Below are 25,806 nucleotides of genomic sequence, written 5' to 3'. Positions count from 1 at the left end.
TGTGAATGCGAATGCGAAATTTTATAGAACCGGACCATTGCAGCTCAAATGTTATCAAGCAATTTATTCGATTGGTACACAAAGAAAACGTGCATAATTTAATAAGTGGATATTAGCATCTTTCGGGAAAGCTCTCATCAATATTCGAAGCTTTGTTTGAAGTTTATAATTTCAAAATGCAAACTTAGAGAAAATTGCACGCGTTTATCGATCACAACTTCTCATTTCATGCAGTCCATACATATAGTCAGATAGAAACTCAATGAAGGTTTTGGACTTTTTTTTTTTTTTTCGTCTGACCCACTTTCTCAATTTTGACCTTTGTTTCCGTTCGGTATTGCGTTAAGAAATTTTATTGATTATAAACGCAATCCTTTTCGAAGAGTAATTTAATTAGGTAAAGCTATAGTTGGATCAATGACGTTAAACTTGATATTTTGTCAATTAAACCTTTACATATACATATATAAGCAATATCATTCAAAAGTTTTCAACTATTTTGTATAAACTAATATATATATATATATATAATATTTACATGTACGCGTTGTGGCTTGCAAGGAAACTTGCAACTAAATCACATTTTCAGATTTAGTCAAACTCGAGACCATTTCCGCCAATGTTGTATAATACAAATTAAATGGTCCAAAAATAGACTGAAACATCCTGATTACAGAAAAAGTGTGTAAATAGTAGATTAGAATGGAGGATTATTTGTCTAAAAGCATTGCAGCAACTTAGTGGAAGGACACAAAAGGTTTGTTGATCCAAGAGAATCCCCGAACCAGATGGATTCTTGGCTTCGTTGATATCTTAAAGGGGTGGTGAAAATAAGGAACAAGGAGAAGAATATCTATTTCCTTATGATAAGCGCAACTACTTATACAGCTCTTGAATTGATAAGCTCTAATCTAAAGAAGTCTAATCTAATCTAGTAGGATAGAAACGAAATAATGTGGAGGATACATTCTTGGACTACTCAAAACTAACAAGTCAGAACCAAAATAAAGAGAAAGCCCGAACACTTAACAAAAAGGTCAACAAGCAAAGGAGATGGAACATTTCGGCTTAGGCCAGGGTATATAATCTATATAACTACATTGAGATCATGTGACACCGAATGCTTAACGTTGAACACATTGGTTGTGTGTATATCCAAAGGAAAGAATAGCCAATAAACATTGTTGTTGATCTATTCAATGCTGTACTTAGAGTGTTAGGAGCCTAAAGCAAAAGAAAAAATTTTCATATTAATATAATTATTTCTAAGAATATATAAGTTGTAGATCAGATTTAAACATTGTTTATAAGATACTAGAGATTACTAATGCTTTTTTATTAATTTATGAAATAAATTTTCAACCATAAAAAATAACACCAAAAATACATATTGACCAATATATTAAATAAAATTACAAAAAATTGGAGGTCCTAAAACTTGTTTAAATATAAAAGGGGCCTAAAACAAATGCTTTATTTTTTGTTCATTAAACACGGCCCTGGATCTATTTAATGATCTTCAAAAATACCAACTTTGCGAGCCTTCAACTTATAATCAATGTTTGGTTAAAACCTATATATATTTAGTGAAAATCACTTAGATCGCATAAATCGTTTCGGTGGGTAAAACGCAAATATCATCTAGATTGTTTAGGAGCTGTCTACTCCGTTAAATTCCCTCTAATTGCCGCCTCATCTACCAAGTACAGTATAATCATTCCCTTAATAATACCAACTTAAATCAAATCTAAACAATCTGAAGGCTATGCCTTAGGCGGTAAGATGTCTAACATCTAGGGGCTATGTATAGGCAACCGCCGAAGACCATCTCTATTGGTTTATATATAATCCATTTCTAGTATCTAAATAATTAAATATTAATATTTTAATATAGTATAATTATATAAATAAATTTTAATTTTAAAATATAATTATATAAATAAATTTTAATTTTAAAATTAAAAATAAACCAATAAAAATGACAAGTGGCATGAGGTTTTAAACTTTATTTAAAAATCGGTTTTTAAATTTCTTAGATCATTTTCAACCATGCACAAAATACCAAATTTAATGTTGATTCTTCTCCAATAATGCACCAAATCTAACACCAAAATTTTTTTTATGTTTTGTAAATAGTGTTGCACCAAATTCGGTGCAACACTAGTTACAACACCAAATATTAAAATATTTTTTTTATTTACTCATATAATTATATTATTATTTATTAGTTAATTAAATTATGTTGGTTTAGGAGTGTAGGATCCATTTTTGTAATTTAGAATTTCACAAAATATCATTATTAATATGTAAATAGATTAAAATTAAAAATACATAATAAAGTTCAATTAAACATTTCAACATTAAATTACTGAATTAAAACAAAAAACATTAAAAAAAAAACAAAATACAACAAGATAGTTTTAAAGACATAATATAACTTAAACAATATTCTAATAGTTTGGATTACCATTTCCGCTAAGATAATGATAGTACGGATATAATCTTGTTGGTCACTTGGTGATATTTGGTCTTCTCTTTGATTTTGTTCTCCTTGGATATGATTTCCTTGAATTTTTTCTCCTTCAGAGTTGGATCTCCTTGATATTGAAATTCTCTTTATTGAGATTCACTATATTGGTTTCGAAAACATTCTATGTGCCCTCCATATTGGTTTGATGGCGGTCCTCTACTCAGAATTTCTGCTCATTGACTTTCAATATACGCATGGCACACTGGATCGGTTATAGAACTCAAATCGGTGAATAATATTTTCTGCTATTGTGTTCATTCTTCGTGACTCAAGTTTCTGTCTTCGAATTTCAACTTTTTCGGAAGAATGTTTAGCAAGAGCTTTGGTAAAATTATTAAAAAAAAATTTTAAATTTAATAATATAATATGTGAGATTTGGTTTTGTGGTTGGAGATGAAAAAAAAACACTATTCACTTTTACACCAAATTTTACACTATTCACAACATCAAATTTGGTGCTATGGTTGGAGATGGCCAATAAAAATCTCATCCTAATTTCTTTCTCATACTTTTATTATTTTGATTATTTTATTATTTAGAATTCTTTTAAGAACCATTGTTGTAGATTTTATATTACTGAGAAATTTGATACTCTTTTACTATGGATTACTGTTTTAAATGACGTGGATTTCGCTATAATTCAATCATAACCCAAAAACCAAAAACTAGTAAAAGTTTATAGAAAACGTGCTAAATACCCAATTTCATTTTCTTTTATCTTACAATACAAAAATATATGTGGTCACTTTTGTCTATAATCACGTTGTATCTGTCCGAGTTGCAAAAAATCCAAAAAGAAAGATTGTTTTAATATTTTGGGTCATATCGGATACAGCTAGCTAGTCAGTTAGACAACCCCACGATAATGAAACTATTAGAGCTACTTTAGAATTTAGATATATATATATATATATATATATACATTGGCGGAGAAAAACTACGTACATTGAAATTTTAAAGAAATAAAAGAAAGCTACACTGAAATTAATATATAGTATATGTTGATCCGAATGTCCGATCCAATTAAGACAAATTTGTCAGTGCTGCAATTTTCATGCGCTTATAATATCGTTGTTACAACTTGCAAGGTTCATAGCACCCTTTTATGTATTAAATTATTAATACTTCGTAAAACTGGCGTTGTTATTGACGTATGTAGTAATATATTACAATAGGTATAATTTTAGAGACGTAAATAACTCGAGAACACATGTATGGTAAATGCATGCAACTTGCCAATTATATAATTCATGGTAAGAATTTCTTCTAAAAAAGTGGGGACAGGAGACAAATAGATTGATAGCGACGACTCTCTATCTATAATCAAATAATAGAGCTGTTGTGAGTCATTTGATCTGATTTGCGGGAGAGGTTATCACATTTGGTTATAACATTCGAAAAAGACAAACATTAAATTTTAAAACTTCTTTTATAGTACGGCCATTATACAGGCTGTTCCTCAAAGCCTTAGCCGCTTATCACAATATGATCTTGGTATTCTTCAAATGGATCGGTCGGTTGAGAGAGAGAGATGTAATTGTTGTTATTTTATGTATTTTTTAACCTTATATTTGTTTTTCGAATGACAGCCAGATAAATCATTAAACCTAGGACTGATAAGATTAATATTATTGGTTAATAGAAGCTCAAAAGAAACTCATGCAATGCAATGCACCTCTCTAGGTTTTGATAGCTCTATACAATTCTATCAAAAGTTGCTGGATAGCATATCTACAACTACACTTAAATAATGTAGACAAAAACTTTAATTTGAAGGTAAAAGATTTTAAAACGGTATTATAAAGAAAAAAAAAACAAATTAGCACTTATTAACAGTACAAATTGGTTTGCTCTTCCTAATCCTTAAAAGTGACAGACAGAAATTGGTAGGTCATAAATTTACGTCGTTTTTTTCAAAAAAAAAAAAAAACAAATTACCACGTGAAAAAGACTGTAAGTTTCCTTCTCTTTGACTCGAAGGCAATCTCACAAATGGCCTTAGATAATCTCCAAAAGCCATTACTTTCCAATATTAAGAAGAGCAATATGATTGTCAAGTGTCAACTAAACTTTAAAATAACCATGTTGCACTAACATCAAAAAAATAAAAATAAAAAATATTACTCCATTCTAACCAAATCTTGTTGGTTGAATGAGTCGTGCCAAATTAAAAAAATCATTTTATCCATAATAATCTGTCTGGTTTTGGCTGATTGTGACCTTTTACTACCTTGTTTTTTACCCGGTTTAGTAACTTATTCAAACCAATACCACTCTGATCTCCTCCTTCCCGGGTTCCACCCCCGACCGTTGTCGGCGGGTCCGCCTCTTCTCCGTCGGAACTATGCCTCGGAGACACTCTCTAAAGACCTTCCTTTGCCTGTAGCTCCGGGTCTATCCCAACTCACCTTCGTAAAGTTTTCTCTTCCATTCCATCTGAGGTCTACCCTCACCTGCAAAGCCTCAAAATCTCAGCGTTTAACGTACCAGGAAAAAGGAAAAACGGTGGAAAACCCGAATCCAGACCCAAGATCTATACGAGTCAAAGTTAAAGATTCGGATAACTCGGCCCTCCTGTTGAAACATTCTCTTACGCTTGTGGGCAGAATCACGAACCCCAAATATCAGAAGGTGTGGTCTATCGTGCCTTTTTTCACTAATCGCTGGAAAACCTCTGTCCGACCGATAGGTGCTGACCTAGGTCAAGGACACTTTCAGTTCCAATTTGATAACGAGGAAGATGTGCAACTTATTCTCAAAAACAGGCCGTACCATTACGCCAAATGGATGCTCATTATCCAACGCTGGGAGCCTACGGTCTCCAGGTCCTTCCCCTCCCTCATTCCTTTCTGGATCCAGGTTCAAAGGTTCCCAGTTCACCTCTGGACCCACAAAACTATCCAAAGCCTAGGTGACTCACTGGGTTTCTGTAAAGAAGTAGAGATAACCTCTCTGTCAGCCCGAGTAAGGGTTCACATCAATGGGCTCAAACCACTTGTCACCACCTCCATAGTGGAGTACCCAGACGGTGAGGAAGTGCTGGCCTCTCTAGTCTATGAGAAGTTGGAGAGACATTGTTCCAAGTGTATGATGCTCACGCATGAAGATAAAGAATGTATGGAGTTCCCCTCTTCCACTTCGAGTGCCACTAAGGATCTGGAAAAACATTCACTAGACCCAAAGGATGCGAGAATGTATATAGAGAGAATCCGGAGAAACCACCCCCACCGTGAGGGTGATAATCCTTGCCGAGATTGGAATGACCCGCGGTTTGATCACTCTCATCCACCCAAAAACGTCGGCCCTCCTCAAATGACCCACCCAGCCTAACACCTCGAGGACATCACCGAGCAATCCCCACATTGTCGGGCTCTGAGGCCAGTCTGGACTCTTGGAGATCCTCCACATTTCCTGCCGTTTGCTCTGGGTCTTCTATGCGTCCTGGAAAGGCGGAGCGGGCACGTCTCAGGGAGTTAGCTGCTGATGCTGCCGGGATTTGGGAATGAGTGGAATCCTCCAGACCTTCTAAATCCCTTATCCTTCAGGGTGACAATCCGACAACCCCCCCACCCCCTCCTCTCCAAGCAGCTGTCAATGTTGCAATCGAGGAGCTGAGGGATGTGATGATCAACTACTCTAATGTCCCGGATCCGACAGAGTGTGCTGCGCGCAAAGAGCGCTTCCGACAAGTTGAGGAACCAGGGCAAGTCTTGGAAATCGCTGTCCAAATGGCCCAATCGAGCCTGGCCTCCCGTGACCGAAATCTTGCCTCTCCTCCTCCTCGGAATGAGAGGGTCCCTGCAACCCTTCACCTGGGTCCTGTAAATCCAGAGGCTCTTGAGTCTTGTGGTGTGGAATCTGGCCCCTCTGCCCCCTCCATTCCCCCGAAGAGAAAGCCAGGCCGCCCCCCTGGAATTTGTAAGCCCCCCCCCCCCCCGAAGTCCCATTCCGGTGGTGGGAACTAGCTCTAAAATAAGGAAGGTGCGCAGAAACCAACCCCCACGCCGGAAACTGCAGGTGGACTCCTCTTCCCGGGGAAGTGAGAGAACAATCTCAAAAGGAATTTGGAGCCCCGAGTGATACAGACCCGCTTGGTGAAGTTGGCTCCCGAGCTCCAAAACCTCTGATGATCCTCTTTGCACCTCGATCAAGCTCTAAGTCTAAGAACCGATCGGTGGATTTTCACCCACCATCAAATCCAATTCCTTAAAAGTGGCTAGTTGGAACTGTCAAGGATTAGGGAACCCCTTGACAGTCCAACGTCTTCGGAATATCTGGCGCAAACTGTTCCCGGATATCTTATTCCTCTCAGAGACTAAGAATCCTGACTCTGTTGTTCTCGACAAAGTAAAAAGTCTCAAGTATAGTAATCATCACCTGGTTCCCCCTCATGATGTTTGCGGAGGTGGTCTAGCCTTGTTCTGGAAAAATGAACTCGAGTTAGAGATAATCTCGTCATGTTACAATTTCATCGACACTAAGATCTTATATGAAGGCAAAATTGTGTATATCACTCTGGTGTATGGTGACCCAGAGATATCAAAAAGAAAGGCGGTGTAAGACTCTCTCCTCTCCTTTGCTTCGCTGCGAGCATCCCCATGGTTTCTAACCGGGGATTTTAATAACATAGTCGATAATTCAGAAAAAGAGGGTGGCTCGATCCGAGCCGAAGGTACCTTTATTGACTTCCGGTCGTTCCTCTCGAAAGGTGACCTCTATAACCTCAATTTCTCGGGAGATTGCTTGTTTTGGCGCGGGGTAAGACGTGACCAGCTTGTCCGGTGTCGCCTGGATAGGGCACTTGCGAATAGCGACTGGATCGATATCTTCCCTGAATCAAGAAGCGAGTATCTCCCCTTCGAAGGCTCCGATCACCGGCCGATCATTTCCCACTTCGACATCACAAGGAAGAAGAGGAATCACATCTTCCGTTATGATAGAAGATTCAGACACAATGAGGAAGTTAGCTCCCTCATCAAATCCACCTGAACCCAAGGCCCTGCTTGCTCTGTGGCCCATAATCTAAACAAATGCAGATGGGCCCTAATTGCTTGGAATAAAACCCATCAGCAAAATAGCCAAAAGACTATCGTCTCGGTAAAGTTCGAGCTTAAGAAGGCGATATCGGCTCCGGTGAACGATGGGCAGCTGATCGCCGACCTGAATCTTAAGCTTATAACAGCGTATCAGGAGGAGGAGGAGTTCTGGCGGCAACGCAGCAGGAACCTCTGGCTGAGCCTCGGTGACCGAAACTCTGGCTATTTCCAAGCGATCACCAAGAACAGGAAGGCAATCAACAGCTTCTCAGTTATAGAGGACGATGCCGGCGTACCCAAATTTGGTGAAAACAAAATTGTCGAGGTCGATGTCTCGTACTTTAATTCACTATTTTCGTCAGTGGCCGCCGATAGAAATAGCATTGTGGAAGAAGCTCTCGACCATAAAGTCTCCGATGAAGCGAATGGGCTGCTAATTTCTGATCCGTCGGCAGAGGAAATCAAATGCGCTGTTTTTTCGATTCATGCGGATAAAGCCCCAGGGCCAGATGGCTTCTCCGCAAGCTTCTTCCACTCAAACTGGAACACGGTAAGGCCGGAAGTTGTCTCTGAGATCCAGGAATTCTACTCCTCTGGAACTCTTCCGACCTCAAGCAATGAAACCTTCATTCGATTGATACCTAAAAGACAAGGGGCTAAACGGATGTCGGACTATCGACCCATCGCACTGTGTTATGTCTACTTTAAAATCATATCAAAATTGCTGGCCCGGCGTCTGCAACCTCTCCTTGGTGACTTTATCTCCGAGAACCAGTCATCGTTTGTTGCCGGACGGGCCATAGCTGATAATGTGCTCATAACGCACGAGATGCTGCGCTACTTGAAGAACTCCAATGCCAAGAAATTCTGTTCCATGGCCGTGAAAACGGATATGTCCAAAGCATACAATCGACTCGAGTGGGACTTCATCAAGGCAGTTCTCACCCGTCTCGGCTTTCACCAGAAGTGGATTGGATGGATTATGAGTTGTGTCTGCACAGTGACCTACTCCTTCCTGCTTAATGAGGGTCCCCGTGGTTTCGTCAAGCCCTCGAGGGGAATCTGACAGGGTGACCCCCTCTCCGTATTTGTTTATACTGTGCAGCGAAGTCCTGTCGGGTCTATGCCGGAAAGCCCAAGCTGATGGGTCTTTTCGTGGCATCCGTGCAGCTAGGGGCTCTCCCCGCATCAACCACCTGCTTTTCGCAGACGACACGGTCTTCTTCTGCAACACTAGCGACGACAATACAGCCACCGTCTCGACCATCCTGAAAAAATACGAGCAAGTATCTGGCCAATCTATAAACCTTGATAAGTCCTCTGTTACTTTCTCTTGTAAAACCCCTATTGAAACTCGATCCAGAGTTAAGAACGCTCTGAAAATCCAGAAGGAAGGGGGCGTTGGAAAGTACCTGGGGCTCCCTGAGCACTTTGGGCGACGCAAAAAAAGATCTTTTTACTAGCATTGTTGACAAAATTCACCAAAAGGCACTCAGTTGGTCTTCTCGGTTCTTATCGCATGCTGGCAAATTGGTCCTCCTTAAGAGTGTGCTCTCTTCGATGCCCATCTATGCAATGAGTTGTTTTAAGCTCCCCAACTCACTGTGCAAGAGGATCCAATCGGCGCTTACTAGATTTTGGTGGGATGGGAAATCGGATGAGAGGAAGATGTGCTGGATTTCCTGGGAAAAGCTTACCCAGAACAAGCGCGATGGGGGGCTTGGCTTCAGAGACGTCTCCTGTTTCAACGACGCCATTCTTGCCAAACAAAGTTGGCGCATCCTTAAAAACCCTTCTAGTCTGCTTGCTCGAATCCTCATCGGTAAATACTGTAAGTCCTTGTCAAATGTCATGCATCTGCCTCCCATGGGTGGAGAAGTTTGCTTATTGGTAGAGATTTGCTTAGAAAGAACCTAGGCTGGGCACTTGGAAATGGTAAACGTATTAACATTTGGAGAGATCAGTGGCTCTCCACTTCTTGCCCCCTCTCCCCTGGTGGCCCATGTCTGGAAAAGCATATGGACCTCTGTGTCGCTGATCTAATTGACTCGGTGTCTAAATCCTGGAAAAGTGAAACCATTAAGGAGGTCCTTCCTCATGTTGAAGACTTAATCTACTCTCTCAAGCCGAGTCTTTTCGATGCTGAGGATAAAATGATCTGGCTGGGAGATCGATCATGGACCTACACGACCAAATCTGGGTATATTGCAGCCATGGAGAATGGCCATCAAACCACTCCTCCTGGGACATTGCTATGGATCCCAACATATGGTCCACACCCACTGCACCTAAGCTCAAAACGTTTCTTTGGAGGGCGGCTCGGGGAGCCCTCCCAGTAGGAACACAACTTGCCTCCCGGATCTCGGAGGCTGACCCCTCTTGTCACCGCTGTGGTCAACCGGAATCTACTGAACACCTCCTCTTCCATTGTGAGTTCGCCAGAGCAGTATGGCACAATGCACCCTTCTCCCCACCTATCACCATCCCCCATGACCAACAATTTGACCTTCTCTGGAAGGGAGTAAAGGATGCTACTTGTTCCCCGTCTCTGGACCTCCCTAAAGGTTTACTGGCCCCTTGAATATGCTGGAATCTGTGGAAGACCTGCAACAATAACATCTTCAGCGACAAATCGTTTTCTAAAGTGGAAACTCTGAACAAATCCATTTCAGATGCCTCTGAATGGCTTAAGGGACAGATGAGTAAACCCAAGGCTTCCCCCCCCTTTAGTGTCTATACCTCCCCCCGACCCAATTATGGGTGTCAAATGCCACGTAGATGCGGCCTGGTGCAAAGATTTGAAGAGAGCTGGACTTGGATGGACTCTCTCTTCCCCAACCGCATCCGCTCCCCGCTTATTTTCCAGGGTCTCTGGTTGCATCCCATCCCCATTAATAGCAGAAGGGATGGCGATGCGTTCTGCTCTCTCCATAGCTGCTGCTGAAGATATAAGGAATTTATCGGTTTTCTCCGACTTCCTAATTCTCATCAAGGCCATTAACTCTGGCACTACAATATCTGAAATCTACGGGATTTTGAAAGACATATCCTGCCTCTCCAAGCTCTTCGAATCTATCTCTTTTAAGTTTTTTCCTCGTCGGTTTAATGTAACCGCTGATGTGTTAGCTAAAAACGCTTTGTACTCCTCTAAATTTTCTGTTGAGTGATTTATATATAAGTTGTTGCCCAAAAAAAAAAAAATCTAGCATATAAGGATTAAGAATCAAATGAAGAAAATGCTTAGAGTAAAGCTAAAAAAGTGTGTGAAACAAAACAAAAAAACAGATAATATGCCTATATAAATTAAAGTGACTTAACGAAAATATCTCACCTCTCTAGAGGTACATGCCAAATGAGTAGGCCATTGTTTTGCGGCTGGACGTATGAGACTCATCCTTTCATTTCATGCGCTTTTCTTCAATTCTACACCTTTATAATTTTGTTATTGACAACAAAAGCAGCAAAAGAAACAAATAATACTAGATATCTGTCTTTTTTTCTTCTTCAATATCTACCTTTTTATGTAAATAGACATAAAGCGGGGAATTAAAATAAATCAGCAGGATATTTCGAATAAACTGATCCAAATAAAATATTGGTTTGAAAAAATTGTACATACAAAAGAAACAAAAATATTTCGAATGAACTCATTTAAACAGAATATTGATTTAAAAATAATTTGGTGGCACATACTAAACAAAAAAACTTTAATTATTAGGGATAGAATATATACATTACTTCATATAAATAAAATTAAAAAATCAATAAAATATAAATTATGGTGATTTTACCGGTCCGATTCTAAGTAATTTAGAGCCTAAACTAAACTAAAAAACATGGTCTATATATATATAACACATTTACCAAGATTCGAACATAAAAAAATTTAGACCAGAAGAAGTTCTTTTTACAAAAAAAAATTCAAGTTATCTATGTTAGTTGTTATGATAAAAGGATAAATGGTTAAATGCTCAAATTTTATAAAAAAATTGTTTTTTTATAAAGCATGTTCACTATAATTTTCTTAAACAAATAAAAAAATTGCCAATGTTTTTTGACATTCATTATAATTTTCTCAGTTTTATGTCTATTGAGAAGAAAAGTTGTTCTATTATTTTGAGAGTTCTTGATCAAGAGCTCTATTTATATGATAAAAGAAGAAAAAGTTCTTAACATACAGCAACTAACGTCTTAAGTAAAGATTCATCCTGCTATCTTTTTACCGGTTTTTGAATTTTTCGTTTGAGTATTTTATTGAGTAAGCTTTTAATGAAAAAAAAAAGAGTAAGCTTTTAATTTTTGTTTTTTTTTTTTAGTTTCTTTACATGTTTTATGTTTATTTGGAGAAAATCGGATATTTGGACTGCGAAAAGAGAATGGGAGATCTAATATTATGCATAAACATCAAAATTTTGGCATTCATTAAAGAACTCTCAACTGATATATGGAACTCGATCAAATTTGGATATGAAATAGACCGATGTGTTAACTTTCATGCAAGTCTGCTAATCTAAAAAAATTTATGCTTCATGCAGATTCTCTTGATGCCTAATATTGTTACGTTGACAGGAACTAATTATATCTTAACCATCCAACTAATCATCAATAGTTTTGGGAAACATTATCCCAAAGATGTGTCTGCATATAGAAAAGAAGGCAAAAATGCCCATTGGAATATAAGTATCTTCCACAACTGAACAAAAGTAAAAACTTAAGCCTATTATCGTTTTTCTAGGCCCAAAATCAACACGAATGGGACTCGTAAGTTGAAACTACGTGTCCCTTCAGCATCGCTCGCGGAAAATTTTACGTCTTGTGTTTCAAATCAATGTAATAACCTAGCCAATTGAGAATTGGTTAATTTCCTTTTCCAATTGGTTTTTTAATTCCTAAACTTCTAATCCCAGAAAATCAGTACTAAACACTCTTATATAAACTTCTAATCCCAGAAAATTCTAATTTTTGTCTTTCTCTCTTTTATTCCAAACCACCTTTTCTTTTCCTTCTTCTCCAATCCGCCCAGCATCCTCCTCTCCTCTTCCATGGCGTGATCCTGATCCTCCTCCTTTCTCATTGCCTTGTATCTGCTCTTCCCTCCTCTCTTTTTCTCTTTCTTCTGTACCGTCAACTAACGATTATCTGGCGAACCGTGAGGATCCACGCGACGATCTACCCATCAGATTGAATTCCTGAGTCTCAGTTTTCCGTGAAGACCAAGTTTGTGTAGATCAGAGATCTGAGCCGAGAGTTATCATTTTCGTGTTGAATGTCAAATCTGCTCGAAGATGAATAAATGTGGATGGTATCTCCATTTAGAAAGGCCAAGGTGAGGGTTGTTTTTTTTCCAAATCCTGCATATTATGATCTAGGGTGATTGATTAGTCTTTTCTTAAACCATAGCTACTGTGTCTGCGTGATTGATTGCTTGTTGTTGATGATGGTTCTTGTTGATGATGTCAATGATTGCTGGATATTGCCTGATGATGAGCTAGGTTGCTAGAGATCAATTAAAAGTGCTAAAATAATGAATTAAATGATTGATAAGTTGTGTGGTGATTGGTCTGAAATCTTAAAACGTTGTAGATTGCTTGTTAGGAAATTCTATTGAATTGTTGAGTAGATCGAGTTATAGAAACTTGACACAGGTGGTCCTGTAGTTCGAGATTCCTTGTTGGGCAGCTGTCTTGTGCCTATTGGACCAGCAGAGCTCATCGCTAGGTGGTTGTGGCGAACCACATGTCTGTGTGACCATAAGTGGTGATATGTCAAACTCAGCATATCACGGATGGCAGGCCAAGCTCCCCTTATCCAAGAAGGAAGGCAGGACTGGATCTCATCTTCTGTAGAGCTTTGCTCTTGTTTGGGAATTAAAGTGTTTGTTGAACAACTTAAAAGATGCATAGGGTTTGTCATGCCTTGAGCATAATGAGAAGAATTAACAGAGAGTTATGTCATGCCTTGAGCATGAAGGGTTTTGCCATATCTTGAGCATGATGATGAAAAAAGGTGAATTGACGGATAAAATGGACTTAGTAAACCGGATGATTGCTTTCTTGTGTCTTAATGTCTAGAAATCTAGGAATGAGTCCTGCTTTAGCTTGTTTTAGGATTAGACTATTCTTAATCTCTATATTATAATATATTTGATAATGAATTTCCTAAGGTTCATCTCAATGGGTAATCCAAATTACTCACCTCTCTTCTTCTCTTTCAGATTAGCATTGTATCTAGTATCTAATAGGATTGTTGCTCCACAGACGTTTTCGATCCTGGCAGACCTTTGCTCACCACTGGACCAAACCAGGTAGCTAACCGAATATTCCGGTTATGTACTGGGTAGTGACACCGGAATATTCATATTGTCTTGTGTCTCTAGATCTTGGTCAGTCCCTTGAGCATCCGTCATTAATATAGCCTCATTTTCTGTTATTTTCAGTGTAATCCTTGGATCCACATCGATATTCGAGTAAATATTCTCATTTCTTGCCTACCATATATACCACGCAATCCATGGAAATTGTGTATTATTTACATCCTTTTGCAATCTCCAAAACAAATGGTCAAAATTTGAGAAAACCGAAGTCATTGGAAAGACACCCGAAGGTGTTGGTATCTGAGAATGCCCAAGTTTGTAGGGCAGGTGGGCATTCAAATAGAACATAGTTAATAGTTTCTTCCTCTGCTCTGCATCGTGCACATTGTGTGTCATATTATATCCTACGTGTCCGTAATCTAGCCGACACTGATAAACATCCAGATATAGCCTGCAAAATAAAGTGTTGTATCTTCGGTGCACACTATAATTTCCATGTATAAGCTTGTAATGCTTTAATATTTGGCCCGTAAAAATCATCTTGCGGGCCATCCTTAATTTTTGCTCAATGTGATATCCCGATTTTACCGTATATCTACCAGACTTGGTAAAATGCCAGCCTAGTAAATCTGGTCTGTAGGACCTAATATTGGAATTCCTCAAATAATTTCCACATCCGCCGGTTCAATAATTGCATTTATCAAGCCCATATTCCATGTATTTGTCATTGGATCAATCAGATGATTTACCATGAGATTCGGGTAATAATTAAAACCCTTACAAGTGGCTGATCTCGGGCGAGAAGCTGGTATCCAAAGGTCATTCCATATCGAGATAGAACAGCCTGAACCAACTATTTTGATTAGCCCTTTATTAACCAGAGATTTAGCCAAGATTATACTCCGCCAGCCATAGGATGGCGAGTAAGATCGAATAGGTTCCAAAGGAGAAGAACTCCGGAAGTATCTTCCCTTGAAAACTCGTGCAAACAAAGAATTTGGTCTATCTATCAACCACCATAATTATTTTGCCAATAGTGCTGTGTTAAAATCCTCCCCCTTTCGGAATCCAATTCCTCCTTCTGTCTTGCCTCTACACATTTGATTCTATGATATCCAGTGCATTCCTCTATTGTGACCATCAGAGGACCACCAATATCTTGCCGCTGCACTTGTCAATTTCGCCGTTGTAGATTTGGGTAAACGAAAGCATGACATAACAAAAGTAGGCATTGCCGATGCCACTGACTTAATTAAGACTTCTTTCCCCCCTTTTGATAATAAGTGCGATGTCCAACTATTAATCCGATCATGTTGTCTATCCGCTACAAAATCAAAAATCCTACTCTTGGCCCCGTCTAGACTTTCTGGGGTACCCAAGTAGGATCCAGTTCCTCCAATCCTAGAAATTCCTAATAGTTGTTTCAACTCAGTTTGTACATCCTCAGGCACCGTATGGCCAAATAAGAGAGATGATTTGTCGAAATTAATTTGTTGGCCTGAGACCCTTTCATACTGTCTCAGTATAGATAGAATCTTCTGAATCTCTTCCTTAGTTGCTTTACAGAAGAATAAACTATCATCCACAAAAAGTAAATGTGAAATCGGTGGGCTTGCCTTTGCGATCTTTAGTCCCGTCAATAATTTTTCCTCCTCTGCTTTCCGTATATTCGATATTAGGACCTCCGTACATAGTAAAAATAAATATGATGATAGAGGATCCCCTTGACGTAATCCTCTGCTTGGAGTTATTTGTCCCTTTGGCTGTCCATTTAATAGGACTTTATATCATACCGAAGTAATACACCTCATCATCAATGTTATCCATTTTTCCGAAAAGCCAAAATGTCTCAACATATTTTCAATAAAGCACCATTCGACTCTATCATAAGTTTTGCTCATGTCTGTCTTAATTGCAACAAATTTGTTTTTGCAGGATTTGTTGGTTTGCAGTCCGTGGAACATCTCCTGGGCAATTAGGATATTATCTAAAATCAATCGCCTTGTTACAAAAGCTGATTGAGTTTCCGAAATCAGATCCGGTAATAAAATTTTCAACCTTTGACATAATACTTTAGAAATTATCCTATAGCCTACATTACATAGGCTAATAGGACGTAACTCTGTCATCCTTGTAGGTCTTTCCGTTTTTGGTATTAGACAAATATTTTTCATATTCAATCTTTCATCGAAGCTCCCTGTTTCCAAAAAGCCGTTAACTAGTCCTACAATATCTGCCTTAATAATTTGCCACGAGCGTTGGTAAAAAAGAGCTGTCATGCCGTCTGGTCCTGGGGCTTTTTCTGGATGCATCATAAATAGTGCCTTACGTACTTCTTCCTCAGTAGCCCTAGTCGTGAGCATCATATTATTAGACTCCGAAATTAAGGGTTTTATCTCTCCTAGTGCTTCCTCAAAATTTGTCGGTGATGTCGAAGTGAATAGTTCATCAAAATAATTTACCGCCACTTGTTTTATCTTTTTTTTGAAAGTAACCCATATACCTGCCGTATTATATAAACCAATAATTCGGTTTCGGGCTCTCCGTTGTTTTACTAATGAATTATAAAATTTTATATTCTTATCTCCATCTTTTGCCCATTGGGTATGACTTTTTGTTGCCAAAATAATTCTTCGTCTCTATATGTTTCCTTTAATTTTTTTTTGTGATCTCTAATAACTCCTCCTCCGTTTTTATATCAAAATTCGAAATTTTGTTAGTCAAATTTTTTTTTTTGGATGTTTTATTTATATAGTGGTTAATAGTCTCACTACCTAACAGATCTAATGGATCATCTCTCTATCTTCTTCGGATCCTCGATCAAATCAACAAAAACTCCTATGACAAAAAGAAAATGAACATGATGAAATGATAGAGATGAATCAATAGAAGAAACAACAAAGATGAAGAACACTAACGAAGACAAACCATTGCAAACCCAACACGAATCCTCCAAATTAAATTACAATCTACGGAATAGCTTAACTCATTGTCTATAAACATGCTTATGTTCCCTTGTCCGAAAATCTCATTTGTAGTTAAAATAACAAAATAATAAATAAAATAATTTTATGGATACACCACACAATTCACACCTATTATGTATACTAGATGAATACCCACGTATACACGCAGGTGTTTTGTTTGTTTTAATATACATTATAAAATTCTATTTTCCTACAAAATTAACCTTTTTTTTTATAATATAAAATATCATCCAAATTTGTAAAAATATAGTTATTAAATGTGATTTTTTTGTTTTAATATAATTTATTAATAGATATTTTTTTATAAGTTTAATCTAATTTTTTGTATTTGGTAATATGAATATCATATGAACTCGTAAAAATGTAGTTATTATTTTTTGTAGATGTAATACTTTTTATTTTTGCACCAAACCAAATATATCTTCATTATTATTTTTCTCAACCTGTTTTTTTGTTTGTTAGTTAATTTTTAATGATAAAAATATGTATTTTGTAAGACAAATTTAATATCTTCGCCAAATCGTATTTTGCTTTCTGCCTGAGACTTCAAGTCTCAACCCTTTGTTCCGGTGGTAGGGTTGTCATCAGTGGATATGTCTTTATACAAAGAAAATGGATCAATGTCTATGTAAACAAAACCAGAATGAATTCAATACAAAAAATATAATACAGTTTTCAAAAACCCATAAATCAAAGAGGAGACGAAGAATAAAAAATTTTACCTATTGACTTGTGGAATTTTGAGTCGATATTAGAAAGCATTGGAGATTGTTTGAGATTCCATTTTTCCAATTTCCAAAATAAAATTAATTTGCAATTTATTATGAACCATAAATTAATATATACTTCTCTTTCCGTTTTTGTGTTCAATTGAAAACAATCCCATGACATATGGTGGAACTCTAAACTTTAAGTCCCATGTGTATGAACATAATTAAATAACGAATTAATCTTCTTTGTAGTTTTTTTTTGTTTTGTTTACTCTGGAGTATATATATGAATGTAACGTGTATCTGCGAGGATGTATGTGAGATTCCAAATGAATGCCTTCCCAATGAATGTCTACATGATTTTCCGTTTAGTTCATAACTAATTTATTCTAAGAAAAACATTACTTTAGTATAATGCACTTCTTGGTTTTTTTGTTTCACAAAAGATATTTTTGTATGTAAACTTATAAATATAATTTACAATTTAGCTCTTCTGAATGAAACTTTTTAATTACAAAGCAATCAAGTGTTATTTTAATCTAGTCGTTACAAAATATGATACAGTAGATATTACTTTTGTTTAATACGTGAAAAAGTTGAAACGACATTCATTATAAAACAATGGAGTAAAAGAGTATATGTATATTATTTTTTCTGATTTTTTTCGATCAAATTTTTCTTGATGCTATAGCCTATACTTTATAAATTTTTGTATATTTCTCGGAATTTTTCCTCATATATTAGCCATCGGAAAAGAATATCAAGGCCAATTTGCTAGCAAATAAAACTCTAGAGACGACAACAGCTTTTTCTTATATTTGCGTTTGTATTTCTTATTGGTTGGAAATACCGAAAATTTATTTATTAAATCACGAAAGGAATTTTTTGTGTGTTATTTTTTCAAAGTAATCAAGTAAAAGAAAGGAAAAAAAAAAAAACATATATGTACTCTGTAAACCTCACATGGCCATATATTTTTTTCTCACCTAAGGTTAGATTTTAGTGTTTGGTATTTTGGAATGATCTTTTACGTCCCCATGTATAGTACTTTCATTGCCCCGAACATTAGGTGAGCCTGCACGCACACTTGCATACTCATAGTCCTAAATGATATCTACTTTTATGTATATAATTTTTAAAAGAAAACGCATATATATCTATATATATATATATCTATATATATATATATGGAATAATACAAGTGTTGTGAAGTTGCTCAAGTTTTACCAATGTACCGTACCATACATGTAGTGGACCATTTCATGGGAAGACTCGAACAGTTTCAGGATTACAAATTAAAATCTTGGAATTGTGTATGATCTTTGCCGTATCTTTGGGTTGTATTCTATGGACTCATTATCCAATCAAGATCAGATATCTGATACATACCAACAGATCTTGAAATGGTGTCTATAAAATTTATAATATATTAATTCTGATTAGCATAGGATTCAAGGGAGAGAATTGTACAATACAATCAAAGAAGATCGATTAAAGATAATATTTAGATACTGTGATCCAAAAGTAGACCTTCATCAGTATAGCCACTATTTACCAGTTACCTTACACAGCAAAAGTGATAGGGCATTGACTCGAATCAACTTTTCAGACGGCTTAAGTTCCACGGTGAAAGTTCCAAATTCGAGAAAAAAAGACAGATATTTAAAGTATTAACGTGAAGTGTTTGTTTTTTTTTGTTTTCTTCACGTCAACACGGGTGTATTCAACATTTCAACCAAAGATTTGAAGTTTTAGTAAGTTTTTAGGTGATTTTGATAATTTGGATGAATTTTTGGAAAGTTATTATGATTTGTTATTTATATTCTCTACAATCTCATACAGCCATGAGATTCAAATTGAATTTTTAACTAAGAAACTAGATTCTAACCCTGTGTCTGCACGAGAATTTTTTGTTATTTATTTCTAATTTTTTATTTATGTATTTTTAGATATAATTTCTTTATATTATTTTCTAAAATCAAAAATTTTGTTAATGTTTTAACTTTAAATAGTATAGATTTATATATTAGTAGAATAAGAGTATGCGTTAGTTAAGTATATATTGATCTAATGTTAATTATGAACTTTGTTAATATGTGAATTTAGATTTATACATAAACAATTTATATATATATATATATATATATGAATTAACTAACTTGTCTGTTTAGTTGCCTCAAATCATATTTAATATCTTACATGTTTTGACAAACTAATCCGTATAAGACTTTAAGTATAAATACATAACCCTAAGATTTAAGTGGCTGAATACCAACGGATGATTAATTTATTAAGGAAATGGGAAGCAAAGTTTATAAATGAAGGAAATACAATAATATTATTTCGTTGTAGACAAGTTTACCCCTACAACTGAATAAAACAAATTCTGCAGAGAACATTTAATGCTTATACAGTTCAGGGGACAAGATATAAAAAATACAATTGAGATATTGTAAGAAAATCTTTCGCCGTTCATACCTTGTAAAGGTAACAGGTAACTGATAACTTGTTATTTTACTAAATATGTTCGTTGGTAGATATAACATATATATATATTTTTTTTTAAAAGAGGTTGGTAGTGTTGATGTATTCAGGTAACCTAGTAACGGTGGCCAGTTCAACGGGCAAAATAATCATAGGAAGGATGAGATTCAGTTTGCTTTTAAAGTTATCAACTAATATCTTATTATCGGTGTAACTAAATTAGCGGATATGTTGACAGATAACTCTGATTTATAGGCAACTTTCAAAGTTGATTGGCTAAATACTGCAGGTAAGTTTATATGTTAGGAAATATATAATGATCAGACGAAGAACGATCGAATGAAGAATGAAGTATGTTCAAATAACATTATGTCCAGATAACTTTGTTAGCCGGATAATGGCGAATGCTACTCTACAAATGCTGGGTACGTGGAGACCGGGGATGGTACGACTGCCAACTGCGAAGACGGGACACTAATGGGTAAGTGTTAACTATGTTAACAAATATATATAGTTAGCCTAAACCATGAACGATGCTTGGAGCGGCTAAACCATGAACGATGCTTGTATAATGCTGAATTTCTGATATGTAATAACCCTCTAGCCCAAAGGTTCAGCTCTAGTGGCTATTATCCTCTTGGGTAACTCATTATCAGACATCTGCATATATATGACACTAGCTACCTTAAATCAGATGCCACTAACCTAGAACAGATAACTCGGAAAATTGAAAACAGAACTCATATTTACCTTGTTTGCAAATAGAAACTTCGGATTTCTTCAAAAAAATAATGATATCATGCACCAGATTGTCGCTCGCCGTCGAAAACGAAATTTGGAAACTCTTTTGAGTTGTAGAGATAACCGATATCAAATGGTGGTTTTTGTCAGAAACCTTAATCTCTGTTTTTTTTTTCCTCTCCCTAAAATAATTAAATAATCTTTTTCAAAAAACTTAGATATTGTTGTCGGATCTACTGACACACACACAACTTGACTGATTGGGACCCATCTATTTCTTTAACATATTCTATCAGCGAATTCGAAAAACTCATTATAGGGATTCAATTGTCTTTCTATTGTGAACAGAATGATAGTACAGTACCAATTTTCTGTGGCTTAATTTCCAAACTTTCTGTTGGTAGATTGTGCAATTACTCTAACCCTAATCAGCTTCATGATATTATTGTATAACATAAATATTTATTAATTTTAAATATTTGATATTTTAGACCGATTGATTATGATAAAATTTAATAAGATATTCGTTTACCATTTGTTCTATTATGAAAATATTGTTTAAATTCAAATTTTAAATTAAAATCTAACTAGTATTTAAGGAATTCTAAAATTATTCAAATTATTATCTAAAATTTTTGTAATAAATTTAATTATAATTTTCTGAATTTTTTGAATTTTAAAATTAAATTAAATCCAAATTTCTGTAATTAAATTTAATTATTAAAATTTTTTGAATAATTGAAATTAAATTTGATCTATATTTAAAGAAATCTAAAAATATCTAAATTAATAACTAATCTTTGGAATAAAATATAAATAAAAAATAAAAGGTTTTTTATTTAAATTAGATTAAATTTGATCAATATTAAAATTGTTTCCAACAAATATTTTTTTTTAAAAAATTGGGAGTGTTTGGAAACAAACACTAAAAATGCTTCTGTTTTAATATAATGGATAGATTTCTCCAAAATCTTTAATATCACTAAAATTCTAATATTTAAAATATTTCCAACAACGGCAAATTTGAATGTATTCTTTAAAATCACTAATTCAATAACATGATTAGATTTTCAAAAACATTTATAATTTTTTTAATCAATAACACTAAATTTTTAGAGTTTTGTTAAAAATTATAATTAAATAACAAATATATGATTTGTCATTTTAACAAAAATCACTTCAGATATTTGGTTGAGAACACCATTCGTCGTAGTGTTGAAACCTGAATTATAGTGTTATTGTCAATAAATAAGCTATATTTCTAATATATGAAGAAAAATTAACAAAAACTGTTGTTTCTAAGTGACAAAATATTCTAAAGTGGTCCTACTAAAGCGAGCTGAGGAATGTAACGATTTTTTTATTGGGCTTGATTTATATTTTCTTTTATCTAGTGGATTTGAGAGTCGGATTTTTGGGAATATAAATACAAGACTTATATTTTGTAATTATTTATTCAAACAATTAATAAGAAAACCATAAACATGTGTTTGCCTCAATTTGCGATTTCTTTCTCTTAAATTATTGCTTTCTTTAGCTTGATTTACAACAAAAACAAAAATAGAATAGTATGAAATCTATAATCTCATTCTTACCTTACACGTAAAGGCTCACTTTAGTTTTGAGTAACACGAAATTGCAGAGATCGATGAAATTGTGGGTGTTGAGTTACTTGGAGATCCACTACTATTCTTTGGGACCACCCTCTCCACTCCTAGCGTCACAATTTAGTTTTGTGTATATGAATAATGCATATTAGCATTGGCCCATTTCTCTGATACCTATACTTTTTGTTTCTTTCTATTACCATAATATGTTTAGTCGTTGTAGCACCCAATAAGCATAGTGGTGAAGATACTACCGACGAGAATGTTTTCGAATGTGTGGCTTTGAAGAATGAATGTTTTGCACCGAATATCATATATGAGTAATCTAAGATGCATTAATCAAAGATTTGGTGTTAAGAAAAAAATTTCGAATATGTTTTTTTTTTATTATGCATGTGAAAGAATACATTCAAAACTTGCATAAAATGTATTCTTTCACATGCATAATAAAAAAACATATTCAAAACTTTTTTCTTAACACCAAATCTTTGAAACTCCTAACATTTGTAACCTTAGTTTTTTTTTTAATAAAAAGAAAGATTGAAAATTTCGTTAGCCTGCAATATCTTCCTTCAATTTCAAGGACCAGCCATTAAAAAAAAGTATCCTGTTCAAAGCATAAATCATATTTTCTGATGAATATAGTCAAACTTGTGAGTTTCAAAAACTCCTTAACTATGTAAGGGTTAAATAATGATTTCATACATCAATTTCTTTATTTATTTTACATCAATAATTAATTTTTTTGGTTTGTTTAAATACACACTTAGTATGAACGAGAAACTTTTTGCCTTTTGGTATACAAATGTAAACGTTTAGAAAACAAAATAAATTCTTAGTGCAGAAGTTTTTTTTTTTGTTTGTGGACAAAGACTTAGTGCAGAATAAAGTAACTTTAATTACGCCCACAAGAAAAATTATTCACCACTAATGAAAAGTTGACGATCAGGACCATGGGTAATTTCGTAATAACAAAACGTAATGATCGCATTTGTTTTGGCATAACTTTATATAAAGACCTCAAAGTCATACCATTTTAACGGAATAAAAAAAGCTCTCCACGCCCAAAAAACAAAAAAAGGAAAGAGACAGAAGAAGAATCTAAAGCAACAATGGCGATGGCTTTCAAGATGGTAAGAGAATATATATAAATTTTTCTTTTCCTCTTCTTGAACATTCTTGATCTGATTTTGAAATTGAATTTTTCCGATGATCACCATCTCAGGCGACGACGGGGATGCATGTGACGGAGGAGTGTACGAGCTCGTTCTTGGAGATGAAGTGGAAGAAAGTGCATAGATACATCGTGTTCAAGATCGAAGAGAATTCCCGTAAAGTCACCGTCGATAAAGTCGGCGGCGCCGGAGAAAGCTATAGCGATCTCGCTGCTTCTTTACCGGTGGACGATTGTCGCTACGCCGTCTTTGATTTCGACTTCGTCACCGTCGATAACTGCCGCAAGAGCAAGATCTTCTTCATTTACTGGTTAGTCGTCTTCCTAGCTTCCAAAACTCGAACATTTATACCCTTCTAATTCTAGTTACCAGCATTTCTTTTCATTTATACCAGCAAGGGTAGAATAGGTATTTCATTATAGCAATGCCAGAAAATAATGCTTTGTGAAAAATAGTCTTACCAACAAAATGGATTTACAGGTGGAGAAAGAAACCGAACCGAACCCAAATAACTAAATTAAACCGAAATTTGTCAATCCAATATCGCACCTGAATAGAGAAATTCTTATACTGCATAGGTTGAACCGAATCCAAACCAAATCCAATTCATATTTAACTGAACCATATACCGAAATTAACTTAAACTAATAATTCGTATATATATGCAATAAATACATTTAAATAAATCAACATTAAGAAAGCTTAATTATGATTAAATTTTTATTTTTAATTTAGTTTGATTTATCATCCAAAATGAAAAAAAAATTCATACTTAACCAAACCGGACCGAAACAAAATCCGGTTCTATGTCAAACCTATCTTTCAATATGTAGAAAATCCAAAACAAACCAAACCGGGAACCGAATGCCCACTCTTAATTAATCGGTTTTCACGGTTTTGTTTGTGGACACATGTATTACATGAGCTGAAGGGTAAAATGGTAATTTACATTTGTTATCGGAATTAGGTCGCCGGAGGCTTCGAGGATAAGGGCAAAGATTTTATATGCGACGTCAAAAGCCGGGCTAAGAAGAGTTTTGGAAGGGATTCACTATGAGCTTCAAGCCACTGATCCGACCGAGATGGGGTTCGATATTATCCAAGACCGTGCCAAATAATTAAACTAATTATGTTTGGAATAACATAAAAATATGATTTGACTGACTTTGTTATCGTTAACATTGATTAAGGTATCAATTAATGTTAATTATTGCTGGTTAGTGCTTACTTTTTTTGTATCTTTTACATTTAGTCTTTACCAGCAACACCTTTTTTAATTGTATGTTTGACGTTGATTTATCTCTTTTTGTCGATTAAAGCAAGCATAAAAAGAGGAATACATCTCTCTTAACTGTAATGATATATTAATTACGTATACATCTGTGAGAGGAGCCTATTTCACGAATCAGTCAGATATAGTTTTAGACCAAATTCGACCAAATTATGGGGATACATTATTATAAAATATCGTGGATAAATTATTGTAGAGATTAGCCTCTTTTTTTTTTGGAAAAACAAATGTGACTTTTTTAGTAGGTATGGAATTATTGTGATGTTGAAAGGAAAAATAGATAAACCGTACAGTTGGCAAGTTGATATCTTCGAACAATTTACGTATGAAGAGATTGGATTGTCGACCTTTAAAGACGTCGACATAAGTCAACTTATTTCTTTCTTCTTCTTTTTGGCAACATTTGTGAGTGTTTATTTTTACTAGATCAATATCTGCCGTGTACACGCATGTGTTTTGTTTGTTTTAATATACATTATAAAATTACATTTTTTTTTTACAAAATTAACCTATTTTTTACTTTTGATAATATAAATATTATCCAAATTTTTAAAAATATAGTCACTAAATATGATTTTTTTAATATAATTTATTAATAGACATTTTTCTATAAGTTTATTCTAATTTTTTGTATTTGGTAATATGAATATCATATGAAGTCGTAAAAATGTAATCATTATTTTTTGTAGATGTAATACATACTTGTTATTTTTGCACCCAACCAAATATTTCTTTATTCTTATTTTTCTCAACCTGTTTTTTGTTTTTGTTAGTTAATTTTTAATGCTAAAAATATGTATTTTGTAAGAAAAATTTAATATCTTCACCAAATCGTATTTTTAATGCATTTCCATCATCCAGAGATATTTTTCCGCATATATTTTGTGTTAAAGATTAAAGCAGAAAGAGTGAGAGTGGAAAAAATATGATAT

At 35.0% G+C, this 25,806-nt stretch overlaps 3 protein-coding genes across 3 annotated transcripts; all 3 read left to right on the top strand.

The window, feature by feature from the left end:
- The first annotated feature begins 4,522 nt into the window (after positions 1-4,522).
- Positions 4,523-8,632, top strand: LOC112089694. The gene is made up of 6 exons (XM_024160445.1): positions 4,523-4,589; positions 4,782-5,827; positions 6,076-6,448; positions 6,771-7,055; positions 7,173-7,492; positions 7,601-8,632. Exons 1-6 carry the CDS (start codon positions 4,523-4,525, stop codon positions 8,630-8,632), a joined length of 3,123 nt encoding a protein of 1,040 aa, XP_024016213.1.
- Positions 8,633-10,322: 1,690 nt separating this feature from the next.
- Positions 10,323-10,733, top strand: LOC18025854. The gene has a single exon (XM_024160444.1). It carries the CDS (start codon positions 10,323-10,325, stop codon positions 10,731-10,733), a length of 411 nt encoding a protein of 136 aa, XP_024016212.1.
- A 12,722-nt stretch (positions 10,734-23,455) lies between these two features.
- LOC18025853 (actin-depolymerizing factor 5) lies at positions 23,456-24,899 on the top strand. Its single transcript, XM_006409348.2, has 3 exons — positions 23,456-23,541; positions 23,634-23,893; positions 24,551-24,899. Exons 1-3 carry the CDS (start codon positions 23,521-23,523, stop codon positions 24,699-24,701), a joined length of 432 nt encoding a protein of 143 aa, XP_006409411.1. The 5' UTR covers positions 23,456-23,520; the 3' UTR covers positions 24,702-24,899.
- Positions 24,900-25,806: the final 907 nt, after the last annotated feature.

Source organism: Eutrema salsugineum, unplaced genomic scaffold (genome assembly GCF_000478725.1).
Source record: "Eutrema salsugineum unplaced genomic scaffold, Eutsalg1_0 scaffold_11, whole genome shotgun sequence".
NCBI lineage: Eukaryota > Viridiplantae > Streptophyta > Magnoliopsida > Brassicales > Brassicaceae > Eutrema > Eutrema salsugineum.
This window is presented reverse-complemented; position numbering and strand designations above follow the sequence as displayed.

Excerpts from the sequence above, each read along its gene's own strand:
- LOC112089694 (XM_024160445.1), top strand. The coding sequence starts at position 4,523 with ATGGCCTTAGATAATCTCCAAAAGCCATTACTTTCCAATATTAAGAAG. Across the intron at positions 5,828-6,075 it reads ACTCTCATCCACCCAAAAAC|GGTGACAATCCGACAACCCC; the intron begins GTCGGCCCTCCT and ends CTTATCCTTCAG. Across the intron at positions 7,056-7,172 it reads GTATATCACTCTGGTGTATG|AAAAAGAGGGTGGCTCGATC; the intron begins GTGACCCAGAGA and ends TCGATAATTCAG.
- LOC18025853 (XM_006409348.2), top strand. The coding sequence starts at position 23,521 with ATGGCGATGGCTTTCAAGATG. Across the intron at positions 23,542-23,633 it reads TGGCGATGGCTTTCAAGATG|GCGACGACGGGGATGCATGT; the intron begins GTAAGAGAATAT and ends TCACCATCTCAG. Across the intron at positions 23,894-24,550 it reads AAGATCTTCTTCATTTACTG|GTCGCCGGAGGCTTCGAGGA; the intron begins GTTAGTCGTCTT and ends TATCGGAATTAG.
- LOC18025854 (XM_024160444.1), top strand. The coding sequence starts at position 10,323 with ATGGGTGTCAAATGCCACGTAGATGCGGCCTGGTGCAAAGATTTGAAG.